Source organism: Amia ocellicauda, chromosome 13, assembly GCF_036373705.1.
Source record: "Amia ocellicauda isolate fAmiCal2 chromosome 13, fAmiCal2.hap1, whole genome shotgun sequence".
NCBI classification, from domain to species: domain Eukaryota; kingdom Metazoa; phylum Chordata; class Actinopteri; order Amiiformes; family Amiidae; genus Amia; species Amia ocellicauda.
This window is the reverse complement of record NC_089862.1, coordinates 27,389,847-27,410,717: the sequence shown is the minus strand read 5'-3', so window position 1 is coordinate 27,410,717 and position 20,871 is coordinate 27,389,847. Positions and strand designations below refer to the sequence as shown.

General features: G+C 34.6%; 1 protein-coding gene across 7 annotated transcripts in view; it reads right to left on the bottom strand.

Annotated features, from left to right (window-relative positions):
• adgrl3.1 (adhesion G protein-coupled receptor L3.1) overlaps positions 1-20,871 on the bottom strand; it is a 299,214-nt gene that overhangs the window by 81,409 nt on the left and 196,934 nt on the right. For all 7 annotated transcript variants that reach the window (XM_066720389.1, XM_066720391.1, XM_066720392.1 and 4 more), the window contains exons 8-11: positions 18,729-19,034; positions 15,844-15,947; positions 13,562-13,747; positions 11,174-11,212 (exon numbers count right to left, since the gene is read on the bottom strand). In XM_066720389.1, coding sequence (XP_066576486.1) covers positions 11,174-11,212; positions 13,562-13,747; positions 15,844-15,947; positions 18,729-19,034 — 635 coding nt within the window. The remainder of the gene's footprint in view (positions 1-11,173; positions 11,213-13,561; positions 13,748-15,843; positions 15,948-18,728; positions 19,035-20,871) is intronic.

Genomic DNA, 20,871 nt, shown 5'->3' with positions numbered 1-20,871 from the left:
GCCAAGAAATAATAATAATTATAATAATTATTATAATAATAATTATAATAATTATTATTATAATAATAATAATAATAATAATAAAACCTGTGCATCAAATTAAGCCTTTTAAATTGTACAATGTGTATTTATTTTGGGAACCACTGAATATTCTTTCTACACAGAGTCATCACTCGACTAAGAGACCACTCCTCGAGGCGGTTAGGAGTTAAATGTGATTTGGAGGTTTCTGGTTTACAATCAGGTTGTTTTTCTAGGTCTTACAGGGGGAGCTGAGAGACTGAGTCTCCTGTGTGCTGAGGGGGAGCAATAGATAGGTGGGAGGAATCTAGGCCTACTCATGTCTGGTAGAAATAAAAGAGTCCTGTCACATTCAGTTAAGTTGATGTTAAACATCCCGTATAATATGTGTTGGGGGAAAATAATAAAGTCGCTTGATGGTAGAATCAGAGAATAGCCATCAATCAACATTCGTTCTCCAATGAGGTGATGTTTGAATGGGGTATTAAAATTTCTGGGCAGAATTGCAAAGAGAAAGGAATTAGACACACTCACTTTTATGTTAAGTAACATATATTTAACAACTTCCATGAAACTGTGGGGGACTACAGGTTTGAGATAAAATACAAAGTTAATTGTGACAGCTTTTTTTTCTGTCTCTGAGAAAAAAGCTGCATTAGGAACCATCAAACAAATGGATACCCAGCATGATAGCACCAGGGATTAGTGAAAAGAAAAAGATGAAATAAAACCCAGCTATAGCTCTAGGTGACATCAGCTGTGGGAAATACTTTTCCCATCAATCTGAAGAAGAAACAGAGTCCTGTATTGAAATAACTAACCAAAACACTGCACACATGAGAAGTGTATTTCTGAAGCAGCACTTTCCTTTCTTAATACAAAAGACCTCAAATACTCCACTACTTATGCTCTACTTATCTTGGCATGTTAATGGTTTAACAGGTAACAACCACTTAGACTTGCAAAAAAAATAAATAGACAAACATTTAATGTATCCAATCTATTTACAGACAGATGTGGAGTAAGTTTATGCATTAAAACATTTTAATCCAAAATGTAATTAAACAAACAAACATTTGAAAGCCAATTAAACCTCCTTCATGTTTCCATAAAAACGTGGTCAAGGGTATTGCCCATTTAGTCTTTCTCTGGGGCTGTTTATTTCAGCCATTATCAACAGTTTACAAGCCACCCACCTCCAAACATGGTCCCTTCATGTGACTTTAACCTTCCATGGAATGTGGATTTTTGTGATAGATATAACACACACGTTTTATGCTTGAACTCAGTAAGCAGACCTGAGGACCCTGTTCGTCATAAAAAGAGCAACCAAAACCATACAATGTCCCTGCAAAAGGTGGTTCAAAAGCTCATCATGGCTGAGCAATACACAGAGTGCAGATTTCGTAATGAAACAAACACATTTTGTTGGATCACTAGCCCATTCCTCCCGTAGGACTTTGAGGGACTCCAGTAAACAGTTGGCCTACTTCTTGGTTTTTAATTGCTCTCTGGCAATACAGTGCTATGAACTTTGCTGATCCTTGTTGACTGTATCCTGTGATGTTGTATTAAACTACTTTACAACCATACGTATGGAAAGCTGTCAAGATTCCAGGGTCCATTATGTTTTGATACTCCATGTAAAATGTAAATGGAGAGACACTGGGGAGAGTCAATATTCTTTAGTGAAACTATATAATTTGAAGTTTACACAGCAGATTTGCATAGTGCCATGACAAATAAAAGAATATGAAAGCTTAATGGCTGCAAAGGTTATTGATAAAAAAGTGCTGCCAACTGACATTTATTATGCCACTTTAGCATAACATATGTTATCCTAAAACATGATAGATGCTAGATGATAGGTGCACATGCATTGTCCTTATAGAATAATCAAAAATATGCTCTAGCACTATTAACAGTATAAACAACAAATGCTTTTCGCATGGTAGAGACCACCATCTACTACACAGTAATAAAAGTAGTTGAAATACACAATGGTGTAAAATGAGAACTTGCATAAGCAGCAATGTTGAACTGTGGAGTGCGCTAAAAGCAACAGTTAATCACTTGATATGAAAATTATATATGTATATGTGTATAAAACAGATCATTAAAAATCTAAAGTAAAAGTAATATTTCACCATGAAATATCACAGTGAAAAAATGCCAATACTTTACAAAGGACAGGGAACCTTTCATATGTCAAATGCCAAGGACTTGCTGAAACGTTGTACTTTGAAAGAGGGAGCACTTGTTTTCTGGGCTGGGTTGATCATAGTTATATGGTTTCATCCACATTTCCTTTTCAAGACAGAGATGAAAAATGCCAACCTGCAGCACTTTTTACTAGAGAATGCAAGGTCACAAATAAGTGTTAGAGTGCAGGAAATTGCAATTGTATTACAATAAGAAGAAGAAATCCAGAGAAAATAAACATTCTCTGCTAATACAATGCTGGAACCGATCCAGCACCCCATGTATGGTGATTGATGAAATGAACTCTGATCTGTTAATTGATTCTGTCTTGGCAGTTCCTTTGAATGTTTAAGGCCGAACAACAAATTGCCTTTCAGAGGGTGAAGATATCATACGTTAAAAAAACAACAACTGAATAACAGATCTCAATTGTGGAGCCAGTTCACATCTGTGTTGAGGCACTTGCATAAAAATATGCTCATTTGATCTGTGGTTATTCAGTTATCTTGGCTGAGCTGAGACAGAAAGTGTCAGAGTGTAGTCATGAGTGGAATAGCCCAGAAAACAAACAAAGCCTATTTAGTATCCTCACTCGTTAAATAAAACCTTTAATCGGCATGGATTAATACAACAAATGCAAAAAAAACAAAAAACATATTAGGCATCAAATGTGCATTCACAAATGGATGCACTTTCATGTGTGCCTGACACCTTATTTCTAAGCTTTATACATATTAATCTTTATTTTCCCATATCTCTGGAGTGATTATATTCAGAGCTCTGCAGGATTGAATCCACATTCTTCTGTGGGATGTCGCTGGATGATATGAAAAGGCGCTGAAATCTGTATCACTAGTTCCAAGTGAACAGCCAACAAGAACAACATGCTCTTTTGAAAATGTCCGAAAAATTTTCTTACACCAAACACCAAATCCTAAAATCCTCAGAAAAGAATTGTCAGTGGTAGCTTTCAATCATAAGCTGTGAAAAAAAGAGATGCATTCTTGGTTTCCACAAACATGATAAGGATGTTCTGTGTTGAACTGTGGCACTATTTTGCTGTGTACTAAAAGGAGGTCCTGCATTTACAGGATTTATTTTTGATCATGTTATCTGCTTTACAAAACATTTTCTGAGGCTAGAGCTCTTCATAAAATTATTTTGATCAGCTTTCTTACAAAGAACAATGCAAATAACTTTTCTAGAAAGTATTAGTTTTTTTTCATGACAGTGCCAAAGTTTGTTAATTGATCTGTTGTATTGATTTGTTTCAATTTAGTTTGTCATAGGTGAATAAACAGTACACTATCAGTTCAATGCCATTTAAATAGGTTTGGTTAAGTATCAAACATTATTCCAACTTTTGAACACATATATATATATATATATATATGTTCATTATTATATACAGTACTGTGCAAACATTTTAGGCAGGTGTGAAAAAATGCTGTAAATAGACATGTTAATAGATTATATTTATCAATGAACTAAATGCAAAGTGAGTGAACAGAAGAAAAATCTACATCGAATCCATATTTGGTGTGATCACCCTTTGCCTTCAAAACAGCATAAGTTCTTCTAGGTACACTTGCACAAAGTCAGGGATTTTGTAGGCATATAGTCAGGTGTATGATTAAACAATTATACCAGACAGGTGCTAATGATCATCAATTCAATATGTAGGTTGAAACACAATCATTAACTGAAACAAAACAGCTGTGTAGGAGGAATAAAACTGAGTGAGGGACAGCCAAACTCAGCTAACAAGGTGAGGTTGCTGAAGACAGTTTATTGTCAAAAGTCATACACCGTGGCAAGACTGAGCACAGCGACAAGACACAAGGTAGTTATACTGCATCAGCAAGGTCTCTCCCAGGCAGACATTTCAAGGCAGACAGGGGTTTCCAGATGTGCTGTCCAAGCTCTTTTGAAGAAGCACAAAGAAACGGGCAACGTTGAAGACCGTAGATGCAGTGGTCGGCAAAGGAAACTTACTGCAGCAGATGAAAGACACATCATGCTTACTTCCCTTCACAATCGGAATGATGTCCAGCAGTGCCATCAGCTCAGAATTGGCAGGAAACAGTGGGACCCTGGTACACCCATCTACTGTCTGGAGAAGTCTGGTCAGAAGTGTCCTTTATGGAAGATTTGCGGCCAAAAAGCCATACCTCCGACGTGGCAACAAGGCCAAGCGACTCAACTATGCACGAAAACACAGGAACTGGGCTGCAGAAAAATGGCAGCAGGTGCTCTGGACTGATGAGTCCAAATTTGAATATTTGGCTGTTTGTTCGCCAAAAGACTGGAGAGCGGTACACGAATGAGTGTCTGCAGGCAACAGTGAAGCATGGTGGAGGTTCCTTGCAAGTTCGGGCAGCATTTCTGCAAATGGAGTTGGGGATTTGGTCAGAATGAATGGTCTCCTCAATGCTGAGAAGTACAGGCAGATACTTATCCATCATGCAATACCATCAGGGAGGCATCTGATTGGCCCCACATTTATTCTGCAGCATGACAACGACCCCAAACATACAGGGAAAGTCATTAAGAACTATCTTCAGTGTAAAGAACAAGGAGTCCTGGAAGTGATGGTATGGCCCCCACAGAGCCCTGATCTCAAAATCATCGAGTCTGTCTGGGATTACATGAAGAGAGAGAAGACACTGAGGCTACCTAAATCCACAGAAGAACTGTGGTTAGTTCTCCAAGATGTTTGGGCCAACCTACCTGCCGAGTTCCTTCAAACACTGTGTGCAAGTGTACCTAGAAGAATTGATGCTGTTTTGAAGGCAAAGGGTGTCACACCAAATATTGATTTGATGTATATTTTTCTTCTGTTCACTCACTTTGCATTTAGTTAATTGATAAATATAATCTATTAACAATAGAAGTGCCGAGCCGGTCAATTTGACTGATCTGGTTATTACAATTTGAATTACTCTGTGTTCCTAAATACACTGTGCATACCCGTTCGTGACTTTTCTTAACTATATGTATTAAACATGCCTACAGTATTTTAGCTACACAAATGCAAAAATAAATAAGTTATAAACACATTTACCTAGAATAGCCAAAATCAGGTTATTTTGACCGGTCATTTCAATACATAATAAATCTAATGTAACGCATAATCCTGCCTTCCCTTTACAATACAGTCAGTCTGGCGCTCCAGTGGTGATCTCTACCTGTCTACAGTCTTTCATGTGTTTGAAAAACACACGCATTGTAGAGCATTGCAGGTGTTTTCTTACTGTAGTCACATTGAGCGGATACAGTGATTACATGGATTCGAAATGGAGACTGGATAGTGCTCGTTTTGGACATGCCGTGTATATGAACATGACTGATTCAGGGGACATCAGGGATACTGGGAATGACAGATCATTCGTGCGTTTGTGCCAGTGGTGTGAAAACACTGCGAGTGAAACGCCAGGTCTAAATGGCACTGAGTGCTTTTACTCTACTGATCAATACGCGATCACTACTGCACAGTACAGAGTGCAATAATGCAGGTACATCGCACGCAAAATAATGATTCATGGACATTATCAGTGGAGGAGTATTTATTGCAATGCTATATATTCGTGGAGCAAAACTGTTCACCTGGAGAGGCTGTCAAAATGCAGTGTGAGGTACGAGCTCATGCAGGGAAAGTACAGAAACGTGTCCTGTGTGGACTGTACGAGTTGTGAGGTATGCAGGCTACATATATAGTAAATAGTTTATTGAAATACAAAGCTACAGTGAATACAAGCGTTTTGCTTATTGTATGCTATATAGTTATGTTTTGACTGCAGTGTGCGCGTTTGGATGTTATTTATAGCAATAATATTATTGTTTTATGATCCTATTTCAATTTAAATACTCCACTTGTGCTATGTAAATGTTGTATTTGATGTTCATGAATAAAACGTATGAATTTTATACGATGGTTTGCCTTTGATTATCATATCGCAGCTGTTAAAGAGCTATCGGTTATAATGACTGGCTTTGGTGCTTGTAGGTAGTTTGAAATGTCGGTGCTTCTAGTGTTAACATTTTTTGTTAAATATTTTTGAAAGCATTCTTACTTTACAGCATGTTTTCACACCTGCCTAAAACTTTTGCAAAGTACTGTATATATACACATATCAATGATCCATTTAAATTCTAACAGACCTATGCAACTGTATTATGCAAAAGGAGCATTAAGATACCCAAATCACTCAATAGGTCAATATTAGATACATCATATATAATATAGTATAACTATTAAAAGCATTACAGAGAACTAGGAGTTTCCTTCTATCCTATCCTATCCTTGTTAAACTTTACGAGTACAGGTTCTGCCAACTTATTCAGATTGTCTTATCATTAAATGCTTTATGTCTTCACATTACACTCTGCACAGGCTTACAACATAAAGGTTATCCCTTGCATTTTCATACATATTATTACCTGAGCATAATATTGCAATACAGATATGCTTATTACTGTTACTATTCTAGTTTACTTTTCCCACTTGTGGCAAATGAAAAAATAAAACTACTGAATTATTTATCTTTTCATTCCCTGCACACTAGAGCAATATGAAGGCTTTTGTAGTGAGATGCTGGGGGTAGTAGTTTGAATTACAAACTGTGATAAATCATTCTGCTCAACTAGTACTTGGGAGAAGAAGTGCACATATTGTAAATGACATTCAGAAGTGGCTGATTTGAATATGAAGTATATTTTTTGACACTGTATAATACTGATATAATTGAATTAATTTCATACAGTAGCATTTTCAGATATAAATTAGATATACTTCATAAAAGCAGTGATAGGCAGGTGACATTTTGATCTTAGTTGTAAAACTCCTGAAGTAGGATGACTTTTGTTCTTCAAATTTAAATGATGTCAGAGCAAATAAGGACACATGAAATAATTCACCCAGCGCTAGTCATAGTGGCGCTGAAGGCTCTGGAAATGCAGCAGAACTGAAGGACTACAAAGCTGTTGGAACATCCCTCTTTAAGACACTGTTATGAAAGGATGCTGCCGTACAATTTGATATAGCACTTCAACTTGACAATAATTAGGTAGAGGATGACAAAACAATCACAGTGGAAAACAAAATAGCAATTGAGGCCACACGTAAAACCAGAATTGTTTTAATTAATTAAGAACTAATTTTGAGGAATGTAATATGTTGCATTTTGTAACATTGTCATGGTAAATGTATGATTTGCATATTTGTAATTAAGTAAGAGAAACTAGAATATTCCTGCAAAATATTACAATGATGAAAATTGTTGATGGGAAAAAATATATCAATTAAAAGGTTTAATTTGTGTTCAAATGTGTTTGAGGTACATTAAAATGTGAGAAATGCTAGAACAATGCTTATGACTTTCCTAAGTAAACTCATATTTATTTATGTATTTATTTTACAGTTTTATCTCAGTATTAATTATCTTAACATTAAGATAAGGATCCATAATCATATTTTACGGCTGTCTCAAATTATTACTAGTTTTCAGGTTTATTAATAATACTATTTCACTATTTCTTATTTCAACATTACCCTTAAATATTATGTTTAGTATCTAACTGTACATGTCTAAATGTATTAAAGCAGGGGTTACTTTTTGTTTATGTGAAGAACCCTAAAATCTTCATGGTAAAAGGTCTGCAACCCACTTCTGTAACTTATAGGTAAATTCTTACACTCTATATGACCCAGGTGGGACACTGTTTTTGATTTATAGGTGTAAAACTCCTGTCAAGCGTTGTATTAATTATCTTCTAAGTAAACCTGCTCCCTTACAACAGTTACTTCTAGCCCATGCAAATACATCAACAAAAATATTTGTAATATTGGATTAAACTGAGATGTACATGCTTTTCTCAAAAAAATGTCCTCCTGTTATGGAAAGTACTTAATTTTTGACAAAAGGCACCAACACAACACAACACTTTTTGGCTGCTTAAAACAGTTCTGAGTAAGTGCTGAAAATGAGCAGTTTTCGAAATAAAAGCAATATAATTAAATTCTTTGCAATACTATAAAGCTAAACATCCTTCCCCTTCATGTAATCCATCAACTATGATCTGGGTAATTAATGAGCGGTGGATCAGAAATTTCAATAACTCAAGTTCAGTGGTTTTCTGCTGCAATTTATTCACAAACGTCTAGGAGATTTGCACCACATTATGTTTGGTATAACGGCTTTAAATAAAATGTAGCTGTGAAAAATCTGCAACGCAGTTAAATTAAACATTTCCATTGTATCACTTTGATGTGCATGTTGGTATCTCCAGTAACATAAAAAAGGGTGAACACAGTGTTTAACATAGTGTCCCTTCCCACCATTAAATGAGCAAACTCATTATGAGTTTTCAAAACAGCGTTCACTGGAGCCAAACAGAGCTTTCTGTTGTGCAACCAAACCAATGCACTAATCAAGAGGTGCATTATATCCGTGGAACCAGACCCATTTATTTTTATGACTAAGGGATCTGTTCAGAAGAGGATTGGCTGATTTCCCTGTTGAATTCACTTTCTAAAAAAAAAAAAAAAAAAAAAAAAAAGAGCAAAAGCTGTCAATGCTGCTATTTATGAAGTAATGGGTTGGCTTAGACAGCTGCATTTCATTTTTTACAAGAGAATCTCTCCCCTTTTGAAGACACCAAAAACAGTATAAGCCTATCCTCACAAAGATCTCTGACAAAAAAGTTGTATCAATTGAGATATCTATGGTGCTGGAAGATTGTATGTAAAAACAAAACATACAAACAAACAAACACACATAGCAAAGAGCTTTTTGGCATACAGCTAAATATATTAATTATTGAATACACTTCTAATAAAAAATAGCATACATACAATATTGCCTTTACATTAGTTAATGATGGTTATGTAAGTGGCAGCTAACAAACGGTAAACTTTTAAAAAACTGCACTTTCTTATATCTGTACCCTACAACAGGGTGCCATTTAAAATACATAAATAAATACATAAATAATCTTCAGCTCTGCTCATATTCTGCACAGCATACAATTCATCTGTGAATTTATCTTCTCAGTCATTATGACACACTTCATTTTTAGAATGAAATACAAATATAACTTTACAACCACCAGCAAATGTTTACAATGTTAAGACAATGTGGGAGCATCTGTTTAAAAATAGGTTAAAACATATCAAAATAAAATACAAAACATATTTAACTTTACGTTCTGAACATGTTATGTCTTTGGCAATATGCTCTTTCTCATAAATGCTGCATTTCTACCTTCTGGTCCTAGAAGACATTATAATTTTAGTTTCATTATTATTATATTTTTCTGTGAAAGAAACGTACATGACAAGCTTGACTGGAATTCTGAAATGATTTTACAAGCTTCACAGCAGTGTAATGGTGTGAATTGACAAAGAAAAATGTAATTTGATCATTTTTGGACAAAAGCAATGTCAAAACATAATTTATCAATATCACTATATCAGTTAATGTCAGAAATAATTTTCTAAGTCAATACAGCCGATAATGAAAAACACTCCCTAGCATTAATTCAACTGAATGGATCTGTTGAAAAAATTGTAAATACTATATACTGCTGTCTTATTAGGATGTTCTCTATACTTGACCTGGTGTGTGAAAATGTTATGAATAATACTTTCCTTTCTCAACCAAAAGTAATATATCAGTTTCAATAATCTACATGTCCTTGACATTTCTTTTCTTACTTGCTTCATATCCTTTCATTATTGTTCTGTCAGCTAATTTCTTGTAGTAAATGCCAGGACTATTATTTAGCCTGACTAACAAACAAAAAACATAAAAATAATATACAAACGAGATAAGAACAAGATAAAAGAATAAGTGAAGAGATTTAACCTGTCAAATTAGGGCACTTTATATTGTTTCACTTAGGGGAGCTACAGAATTGTATTATATTATTTTAGCTTAAATTTCACATCGTCCCCAAATATATCCCAATTTGTGAACTGCCAAAAAGCACTATCAGGCTAACTGTTCTTAAATGCAGAGGTTTGAATTTTGAAATTGACAGGTTAAAGTACGCTAAGGCTATTAGTATGAAAAGTGCTGTTATTTCAGTACCTTACCTTTGCGATTGTATTGTTATTCATCTGTTTGTCATCACTTTGGAAGTGACAGTAATTGTAGTTAACTTTTAATGCTAATGCTCTGTTGTCTTTCATATGGCATGACAGTTGGGAAATGATAGTCAATAAATATAATGTAAAATACAATGTCTTTGCAAACATATCCGAATCCTGTTTTTTTCTTCTGCAAATACACTGAGACAAAAATACACAATTTTACATCCCCTGTAGATCGCAAACTAGTTTGAAATGATGTAAGCTAGACTCAGCAAAGATACTGCCGATTGTCCCTGGATAATTGTTATGCAAGCCCAGTCAATATCATACTGACTAAAAATAATATATTTGGTTCCATATTTGCTATTCAGAATCACAGCAATAACAGATCCTAGTTTTTAGGTTGATCTAATCTCATTAAGGACCTGCTAGATCTGCAGTAACATTGTTGCTTACCTGTATGATTAAACTGAAAAAAAATTTGGATAAGAAGCTTCAGCAGCATATTCAGCAACTCACATGCAAGCACGTATTTTGTCATAGGTAAAACAATACAATAATAACAGCAATAATAAAATATAAAGCACATGATCTGAAAGAACATTCATGCTTGGAAAAAAGTGACCCGACAGAAGGTAGTAAAGCTTGCTGGATGGGGGGTGGGGGTGTACGAATGAAAACATTCACAGCAGCAACAGATCTGTTCTGAAATGAGGATGATTTCATGACCCACAAACACGTATCGCAAAACATAAGGTTGAAGCACAAATGTGGCATGCTTTTAACTGTAATTGAACATAAATAACACTGTTATATTAATGAACTTTAAAAAGGGGTGCAGATAAAAAGCTTAAATACCTGGACATAAAATCTGCAAGAGCGCTCTCTTTTCTGCAGCTGAAACCCCGAACAATAAATTAGGACAGATAATCCACATTACACAGTATACAGTTAGTTACAAAAACACAGAGTTAAAACAAAAATCACCTAAAAAATGTATTATCTCATGTCTTTTAACACAATCTTTTAAAAGACTGCTTGTTCGGTAATTATTCTCCCTAAAAAACATCAATACAATCAAAAGAAGCTTAATTAGCAGAGAAAAATCTGGAAAATCAAACCAAATGGGGATTGAACTCAGACACCAGTGTTAATGCATGCAAGTCTTCAAGGTTGTTGTTCCTTTTGTTGTGCAAAACATTATTCATTATCCAGTTAACTTCAACTTCCATATCTTTTCTACAAAATACTAAGCAACTTAGCCTTCAACAGTTGGGCACATGTAGATTAGCTGTTATAGTTACTACTTTATTGTTAAGACTTATAATTCTATATTGGGATATTTTCACTTAACATATTTCTGGCAGTTTTTTTATTATTATTTATTTATTTATTTATTTTTTGTTTAAAGGGTGCTGAGTTCTAACCCCACTTTTCATGCTGAGGAAAAAACAGACATGCAATTATTTAAACTTTCCATTTTCTATTTTGAATCTGGAATGGAATTGTTATTATTAGGTTAGATCTCTTTTATGCATTGGTTATAATAAATTCTTAATTCATGTTAATAGTTTCTGTGGTCAGAATAATGGTCTGAATCATATTTTAAAAGCATGGTACTTCATATAGTCAAAACTAAACAGTAAGATACAGTTAACTGACCCTATTTATGATTTGTAGCACTTAAATAAAAGGTTTAATTTCAGTACTATGTGTCTGTTTATTGGTAAATCTCCAATCTGTATATATATATATATATATATATATATATATATATATATATATATATATATATATATATATAAATCTTCATGTAATCAAATACGCTATCCTGCAGAAATCTATATCATTTTCAACACTGTCATAGAAATCTCCAAAGCAGAATGTTTACAGTCACAAGGCAACATATTTTTTCTTCATTCAATAGTTGTCAGTTATTCTATTTTAACCTCAAGGGCTTAAAATTGTATTTTTTTGTGCAAAAAAGTACTGGCACCCTTGTTGAGTCTGCAAATTAATCAACTTAATTATATATTACATCTTTCTTTGTATAGGTTTTGGCATTTCGTTTTCTCTGGCAACTGATCAGCAAAGTGGAAAATTATTCTGGTTGAAGAAGCAGCAATTCTGCTCAACTCTGATTCATGTATTCTGCAATGAGCCCATCGCTGTTGCTCCTCTAAAGAATTAAGTAAATTACCAAGCCTGTCGTCTGGTTCAGTGACTCATGTCTCAGATTTCCACGGTTCTGTACCCACACTAGCAATGTATTGTTTACGGTTCTAAAGTTGAGCTGGGCAGATTTTATTTGCAAAAACAAGAGAGATAAATTGGGTTAGGATTCCATGCTTAAAATAGATCCACCAAACAAAGTCCTCTTCAAATGATCTTGACAATATTGTACCGTAAAACACTAAAATCACGAATATTGTGGGCTTGAATGCCAGTAACTCATATGTTCTTATTGTGACTGCTTTTATGTTATGAGTGACGTTAACACAGTAACATAAAGAGACATTTGTTATTATCGGTTTATTTGTACACACAAGTAGCGTGCCCCATAAGACACGTATGAAATGACAATGTCAAAGACTCTCAGGTCTAAATTGGACCATGTGTTGTATACAACAGTTTGCAAGGCACATTAAATAAAGTGTTTTTGTCCAATTAAAATTGACAAACGTATTTTTCTAAAATTATTTTTCACTCACTTACTTTAATTAATTGAGTGATTGAATGCATATTTAAAAGCATTGGTTTGGTACGTTTTTAAATCATAATGCTTAGAGCATTGTATTAAGATCAAGATTCTTTAAGATTAAGAATCAAAGTGTGACTTGAATACATTTAACTATTGAATCACAGACTAATAAGGATACAAATTAACTATACATTAATGTACTGTATATAGTTTTTCACGTGAGCATTATATTAAGAAGCTTTGAAATGACTACAGAGCATAACTCTGTAATAATTAATGTACTGTAATAATCTCTAACATAATATTTTTTTTAAAGTGAGAACATTTGAAAAGTTGTTAATATAATGATGCAATTTTTGGTTGAAGGTAGCCAATGGGACCATTAATCATGAATACAGTCTTACTATCGAGGTTCTACTGAATTGTAAGCCATGCTGGAAATAAATAAATATGAAAAAAAGACTAAGCAGATGCTACTTATCGGGTGCATAGGCTTCGAATATGTGAGGTGAGATGGAGCACAATATTGCGTAGATGACGCTTACCTTATTTAAACTGCGGGCAGCGCTGTCTTTTCCTCCAGGGGTAAGGTTCCTGAGTTGCACATCCAGCAAGTCCACCAGCTGGTCCATGGCTTTGACCGTGTACGAGATGTCCCCTGCATGGATCTGACTCTTGGTCTGCTCCGAAAGCTCCCTTGCAATGATCGCTGCTGTTTCTCCTGACCTCAACTTGTCAAAGACATAAATCAAGACCTTTAACATATGCCTTTTGGGATAACATTTGGGTATGTTGTTTAATTAAATCAACTTCTGATCAAAGGTCTGTATGATCTGTATAGTGAAAGAAATTAAATAAAAGTTCCCAGAGCTTTCTCATGTTATCAGTAGTTGGTATCAAAGGAGGAAAAAGCCTATTAGTATTGCATTATGAAATAATTAGAGATATTTAGAGACAGGCCTTGAGCTAAACAAATGAGCAGTTTTGATCCAAGCTTTATAAAATTAACACTCTAAGTTAACAGAAAAATACAATAATGGTGTTATGATTTAAAACTTCAAATAGAGAAAAAGAAGAATATACTTTTTATATAACTGATATTAGATTAACTAAATTACATTCATATAACTTGTTTTTGAAATTTAAGTTTCTCCCCATACTGAAAGATCAAGCAGGAACATCTTCATAATGTATATTTACTAGATTTACTGTATTTACCAGAAATGTTTTGTCATGCAATTAGGAAAGAAAAACTGACATACTCTAAAACTACATATATGCATTTATACTTTTTATTCATAATCATGTTTTTCTGTTTAATAAACTAAATTGTGACATTTATATTTGAAATACAAATAGGCATATTTAATTTGAATGATTGTATGATTTATTTGTTCATTGCCCCATATTTACTACCCAGAGGCAGCAAAGTCCTTTTCCTCACTGAACTACTTAAAATCTCCCATAAGAACGTAAGTAGAAATTCAAGATATATTTGTTGATTAATTTATTTAAATTGCACAGTGACTCTGTTTATTATATCTACACAAATTGTACAATTAGCCTACATATTGTATAGGAACTGTACAGAGTTAACACTCATTCAGAACTAATAATTCTATTACTAATAATACATAACATAAAACAATAATGGAATAACCATCTCCTTTTTTAAGGTTTTACTTTCTTTGTAAATCTGTTTTCCCATTATATCATTAAGGTCTTCTATATCGTGGCTTCTGTAAACACCTGGTGTGCATCTAGTAATTTGGTTTAACACGCATATAAAATTTATCTATATGAGTCTGTTACTAAAATGCTAACTGAAGTAGAAAATAGAATTTATAATGAATCTAAACTACGATATAGGAAATAGGCAGAATTGTGTCAGATCAATGAGAAACGTAAGCACTTCATGCAAATGGTCCGATGAGTGGATTAACTGTGCATTTGTTGGAGTATCTAAACTGTCATGATCCCGTTTCACAATCATTCTTCAAACTTATTTCTTATTAATTATTATTAGTTTATACTGCCTGAACTTACAAAAAAGGAAGAGTCTCATTGCCCTGGAGCATGAATTCAACTGCAGAGAGATCATTTCATAGCAAGCAGATTTAGCCATGCATCTAGGAAATAGGATTTCCTGAGATTACAATTTCAGCTCTTCAATAAATATGCTATCACAAAATAGCAGTAGCGTGAACGTGAAGTGTTTCAGGGTATATGAACCCTTTAAGTATCTGAACATATTTAGATGAACACTTTGCTACGTTAGTGAAAATAAAATATGAAGTCAATGTTCTAACTGTTAATACAAATCAACTGGTCCAGCCTCCAGTTAGTTTTAATTTTCCTTTTTCATCACCCTTCTTATGCAGCTGAAACATCCAGGGTAAGCTAGGCATTGGCATTTGCCAGGTAAAGTACCTTAGTTAAAGGATATATACTTTTTCCAAAATGTTTGTTCATAACTTCAATCTCGGCTCCACTGTGAGGAAACTAAAACTTTTTGTGTGATGCTCTTTTGTTTGTGATTACAATTTGATATGTATGCAGACATTGATAGTAAAAGTGATTTATTGTGCCATGTCTACAACAATATTCTAGTTTCAGATAGTTAATTAATTAAATTAAACCCAAAGGATGCCATGTGCTAACATTCCTGTGTACCATATACAAAATCCCATTGCATATTGGAAAAAAAGGCATGAGAATCTAACTTGGTCAGGGCCAGCTTGGACATTGATTTGAATTTAAATTTTAGGACATGAAAGCAATTCCTATACCCAGAGGACATCATTTATTATCGTGGCTACAGACTTACTTTCTGTGTTATCTGATTGACCCACGGCGAAGTACAGTTGCTGAGGTCCGGTCCTTGTGGATCCCAGTACCCATCAGGCGCCAAGCATATGTAAGTTGCAATCCCTGAAAGGAAGACACACACAAAAAGAATTGACATTAAAGTAAGTTTAATGCCTCCTGAAGTGCCCTAAATTCACTATTGGTTATTACACAGCTGCGCTCATGAAACAAAGGGCATCTCTTCACATGTATGTGTATGAACACAGAAATCACGCTCCAATTATTTAGGGCCAGAGGGAAAGCAGCATTGCTCTGTTTTGCCGAACTTGATCTGAATCAGGTTTTATTTTTAACAATTTGTTTTGGGGTTTTGTTTTGTCTTTTAATGAGAGCTGAAAACTGCTCAATTAAAGAAATTATTACCCTTAAAATGCTTAACTATTTTGATTTGGTTGAGGAGTTATTGGCGTGTATTTCCTTTAAACTTAATCTTACTAAATTACAGATCACAAAGTAGAACTAGACTTGTTGACATTCTCAACAGAGTGTAAGGTATAATTAAGACTAGAGATCAACTGTTATATCTATTTAATATACTGCACTTCAAATGTAAGTAAACATATATTATACAGAGTTTCAATTAAGGTTTAGTTCCTTGAGTCAAATAGTTGATTATAAAAGGGTCAATAGTTGGTTCCCTAAGGGAAGCCTTCACTGTTTTATAATTTAGATTGAGAAAGACTGTCATTGTATCTTAAAATGATTTTTCAGTATAATAAACTATTATTTAATTAGATATAATTTGCATTTCTATAGTCTTTTGTTTGTTTTTCCTTTTTGAACTTCATGCTTTACAAAATGACACAGTCCTTCACTTTCTTAAGCCTATACAGAATTATATATCATCACCATCAGCCTATATTGATCCACTGCTGGATGAAGGCCTCCCCAAGATATTTCCACATGCTTCAATCTACACCTTCTCTTTTCCATGTCTTTTCTAATATATACTTGTCATCAATACTTGAGAATGAAGATTTCCCACCCAAAAAATAAAACAAAACAAAACAAGGATTCTCAGGGATTGTTCTTGATATCTCTCCAACATAATCCAGCTCCATTTTAAGCAAGTAACCTTTGTCTCTGTCACAAGGTACCTTTAAAAGAACAAGCCCCATCATGTGGCTTCCTGTTAAGCGAGTTACAATCCCAGCATGCCCTTAGTCTGTATGTGTTCTAGCTTAATTTTGTCACTCCACATATAACATTAAACATCAAATTAACCAGGGTGTACAATGTACAACATTTGATATCTATTAACAGTCTTGTCCTGTCCATGCTTCAATGATGCTGCTGGACGTCCTCTTTAACTGTTTCCTTTACCAGATAATTTGTTTGTGAGTTCCCACTGTTCGGAAAGCAGTCCATTAAAAGTCCATTAAAAGCACAGTACTTTAATAGTGTGATGGCATCCTCGTGTTTCCTTGAAAACATATTTTAATGTCTCATTCTTCTTCTTCCAATTATCAACATTATACTGCTTAACTATGTTACATGACTTATTGTACATGGCTGAACAAAACTTTGGTAACATAAATCATTTGGACATTGTTGGACTTTATAATAGAATAAATATTGGAAATACCAATCGCCTAAGGCATTCCAAAGACTGGAGAACAGTGTCCATGATAAAAGAGTGCTTCAGGCAAGTTTGAAGTTCTCCGTCTGAGCATTTGCATATTTTATAAGTCATCCAGAACCAAGCCTCAGAATGTTAAAATTTGCATCAACATATAGAATCCAAAATGCTCTAAGAAAGCATTGGGAAATTGGCCGAAGGAATAAACCAGGAGGAAATGCACAATTAGCCTATATTTTTTCTTTTTTTAATTAAAAGCAGGGTGCAAACCTAAGTAAGCACAGGCTTTAATGAGATGTAACTGGGTTCTGTCTGTTTTCAATGTACATCCATTATGTAAACATGGACAAATCCTTGATTAATTGCTTGTGTTTTATATATGAATTTAATTTTACCTAACAGAGTTTAAACACAATTTGTATTCACCATGAAAAAGGCCACTGTGTTTCTCAGCTTCAGCATGGCTTAACAATAGGGCCACAGATGCATCAAATCAATGCTGTAGAATCAGTAATGGATATTTATAGAACTACACCATTGAAAAGTTGACTGAAGTACCAAATCTTTCAAGAGAAAAACAAGGCAGTGCTGTGTGGTGCTGTTATCTTGTAAAATGCTACCTTCATCTCTGGTCCCATTCTACAGATTTCAAGTGGCTTGTTGAAATACTGTTGGATGATAACGATGGGCAATAATCATCATGGTTCACTCATGATATTCTTTAGTGGTAAATAATTCCATGGCACAATCCTGACCCCCCCCACCAAAACAAGTTCTGGGAGGAAAAATCACCAGGCCCTGATTAATTTTTATTTCATTTAAAATACAATTCATTTTGCTTATCCTTGTTCAGTTACTTAATTGTTGGCCACTCTTTACAACTAAGGCCTTCATTTATGTTCTCACCTCTCAGGGAGAATAGGGAGGTCTTCAATATAAATGTATTTCTCAGAACACACCCCACATTTATACTGATGAATCCTACAATTGTTTTTTCTACATGTACTACATATACACAACATTAGGGTCACAAATTCACTTTAAATAAATTATCTACACACTTACACAAACAGAGCTGTATATACACAAACACCACCAGCAATAACAAATGGAAAATATCAAAACAACACCAATCGATGTCAGAATTTTTTTTTCATGAATGTATTTTGTGCTGAGGGATATACTCAAAATAATTCTGACTGAGATTATGAGCTCTTGTTTTCTAGTACTATTTTGCCAGTAAGTATGATGTAACATGCTCTTACCTATTGTCCCTGTAGGGCATGGCTGCTTAGCAACGTATCCCTGATGTGTCTTGGGCCAGGAAATGTCAGAGTCTTCCAATGGGCTGCAATAGTCTGTGCCTATGTTTGGTAGCTGTGACGATGGTGCTGGCCGTGTGGTGATCTCTGGGATATCTCCAAACATGGCAACGACGGTGGTGGTGGTGCTCTTTGCGCGCCGGCCTGCTGTGGAAGTCAACGATGCTCTTGTGGTAGTGATGGGAGTGGATCTCGTTGTTGTCCTCGTTGTTGTGGTGTCCATGTATATGAGCACCGAGGAAGACGATTCTGAGGAAGAATCAGAGAGAAAAAATATGAATTTACCCAAAATATTGAAGGCCTTTGACTACTGACACACATACTAGACACTGTGTACTACAGAATTCACAATATATATCCTAGTGCTCTGCATTTTTTTCTGCAAGGTAATTGTTTCTTCTGTTAGATGAGTGTGAGATCGCATCAGTTTAATTTTCCTTTACATGTTAGTCTACACAGTGACATTGGTCACCTTGACATTTTGAAACTAACAGTGTACAGGTTTAGTCTTTGCTGTAGCACTTAAGTGACTGTTTTATGTGTCCAGAGAACAGGATGATAAGGAGTACAATGCGACTAGATGCAGGTTGCTTATTTTATGTTGTTACATTACATGAGTAATGCATATTTGCTCTTGCAGATACTAAATAAAACCAATTACAGTACTCTACAACATTCAGGGTCAAACAGAATCAAATTTTATGCTATTTACTTATGTCTTTAGGTATTCCTTTCCTTCTAAAACATATTCAGTGCTTCGTGCTTCTTGATATTATTTTCCTAAGTAAAAAAAAAAACATTGTTTTTCAACACAGATATATTTCTCCATGAAGAATCCAGATGTACAAGAAGCCCCCCCTAGCATCATGCTATAAACTGTCATCAATCATTTCAACTAGGGCTTTGATCCTCCTGTGTTTCTGATTGGAAATGAGGAACCAAATTAGTTTTGTTCCAAGGGCATTTTGAATCTGTGCTGTAATACTGTGGTTTAAACTCTGCTACAGGGCGCTGGAGAAGAAACGCCAGTCTTCACCAGTGACAAGCAAACAGGAGGTGTTAGCTGGGAGCAAAGAAACAAAACAAAGCAATAAGAAAACAAACTGAGAAGGCACAGTAAATTAGAAAGTTTAAGTCAATCTTTCAAGCCCAACAGAAAGGCTTTCAGGAAATAACTGTGGAAACCAAGGGATGTCATCTATAAGTAAACATTCCCTTTAGCCAACCTGCAAGAATGTTTATCAAGATGCTTCTTAATTCTACACAGATACATTTATCTGGTAAACTATTTCTGAATTAAACTATTTAAGAGAAGCACACTGGGGTGAAGTAGATATGCAATCAGAAGAGAATGGATGCTTACTTTTGAAAAATATCCCTAGAGGCATAAAGTGTATTCATCATATTCCCCCAAAAATACAAAAATCTAAATTATTTAATGGATTCATGACGCACAATATTATGAGAATGGAAGCGAGTTGTAGCCCTGTAAAATGGCTAAAAGCGTAAATTAAAAATTATAACAGATGAGCTAAAGATCTCAATCTCAAGATGATGAGTGAATGAATGGTAATATCAAGATCCTGAGATAAATTAATTAGATAATGAGGACAGTTTTTTAAAAAGTGGTCAAATACTATGCATCATAATAGTCACATACTATTAATATTTAGCTATTAATTGTAAGCCAACGGCTATTTGTGATATACTACAAGTGTATAACAATCTTCTTAGAGCCTTTTAGAATTTGAACATTGACTGGGCACTATAATCATCCTCCAAAGAACCAATTCAAACTTATTTTTTCTTTCTTTCTTTTAAAAACCTTCTCAGCTGAAGTAATAAATGATGCAATGGGAATGGATATATACTGTTTGTCTTTCCCCAGGGATGCTCAGATAGGGTCATTATTTCTGTCTGTTGTTTCTGCCCCTGCCTGCATTGTAATTTAAGCACTTTTTTTCCTACACATATATGATACATTACACAGAGATTGGTAGTATGAGCAAAATAAATCACAGAACGGAGTTCTCCTGTATCTCTCCTGTGCTCTTCACTGGTAAACAAGACAAAGATGCTATGTCCT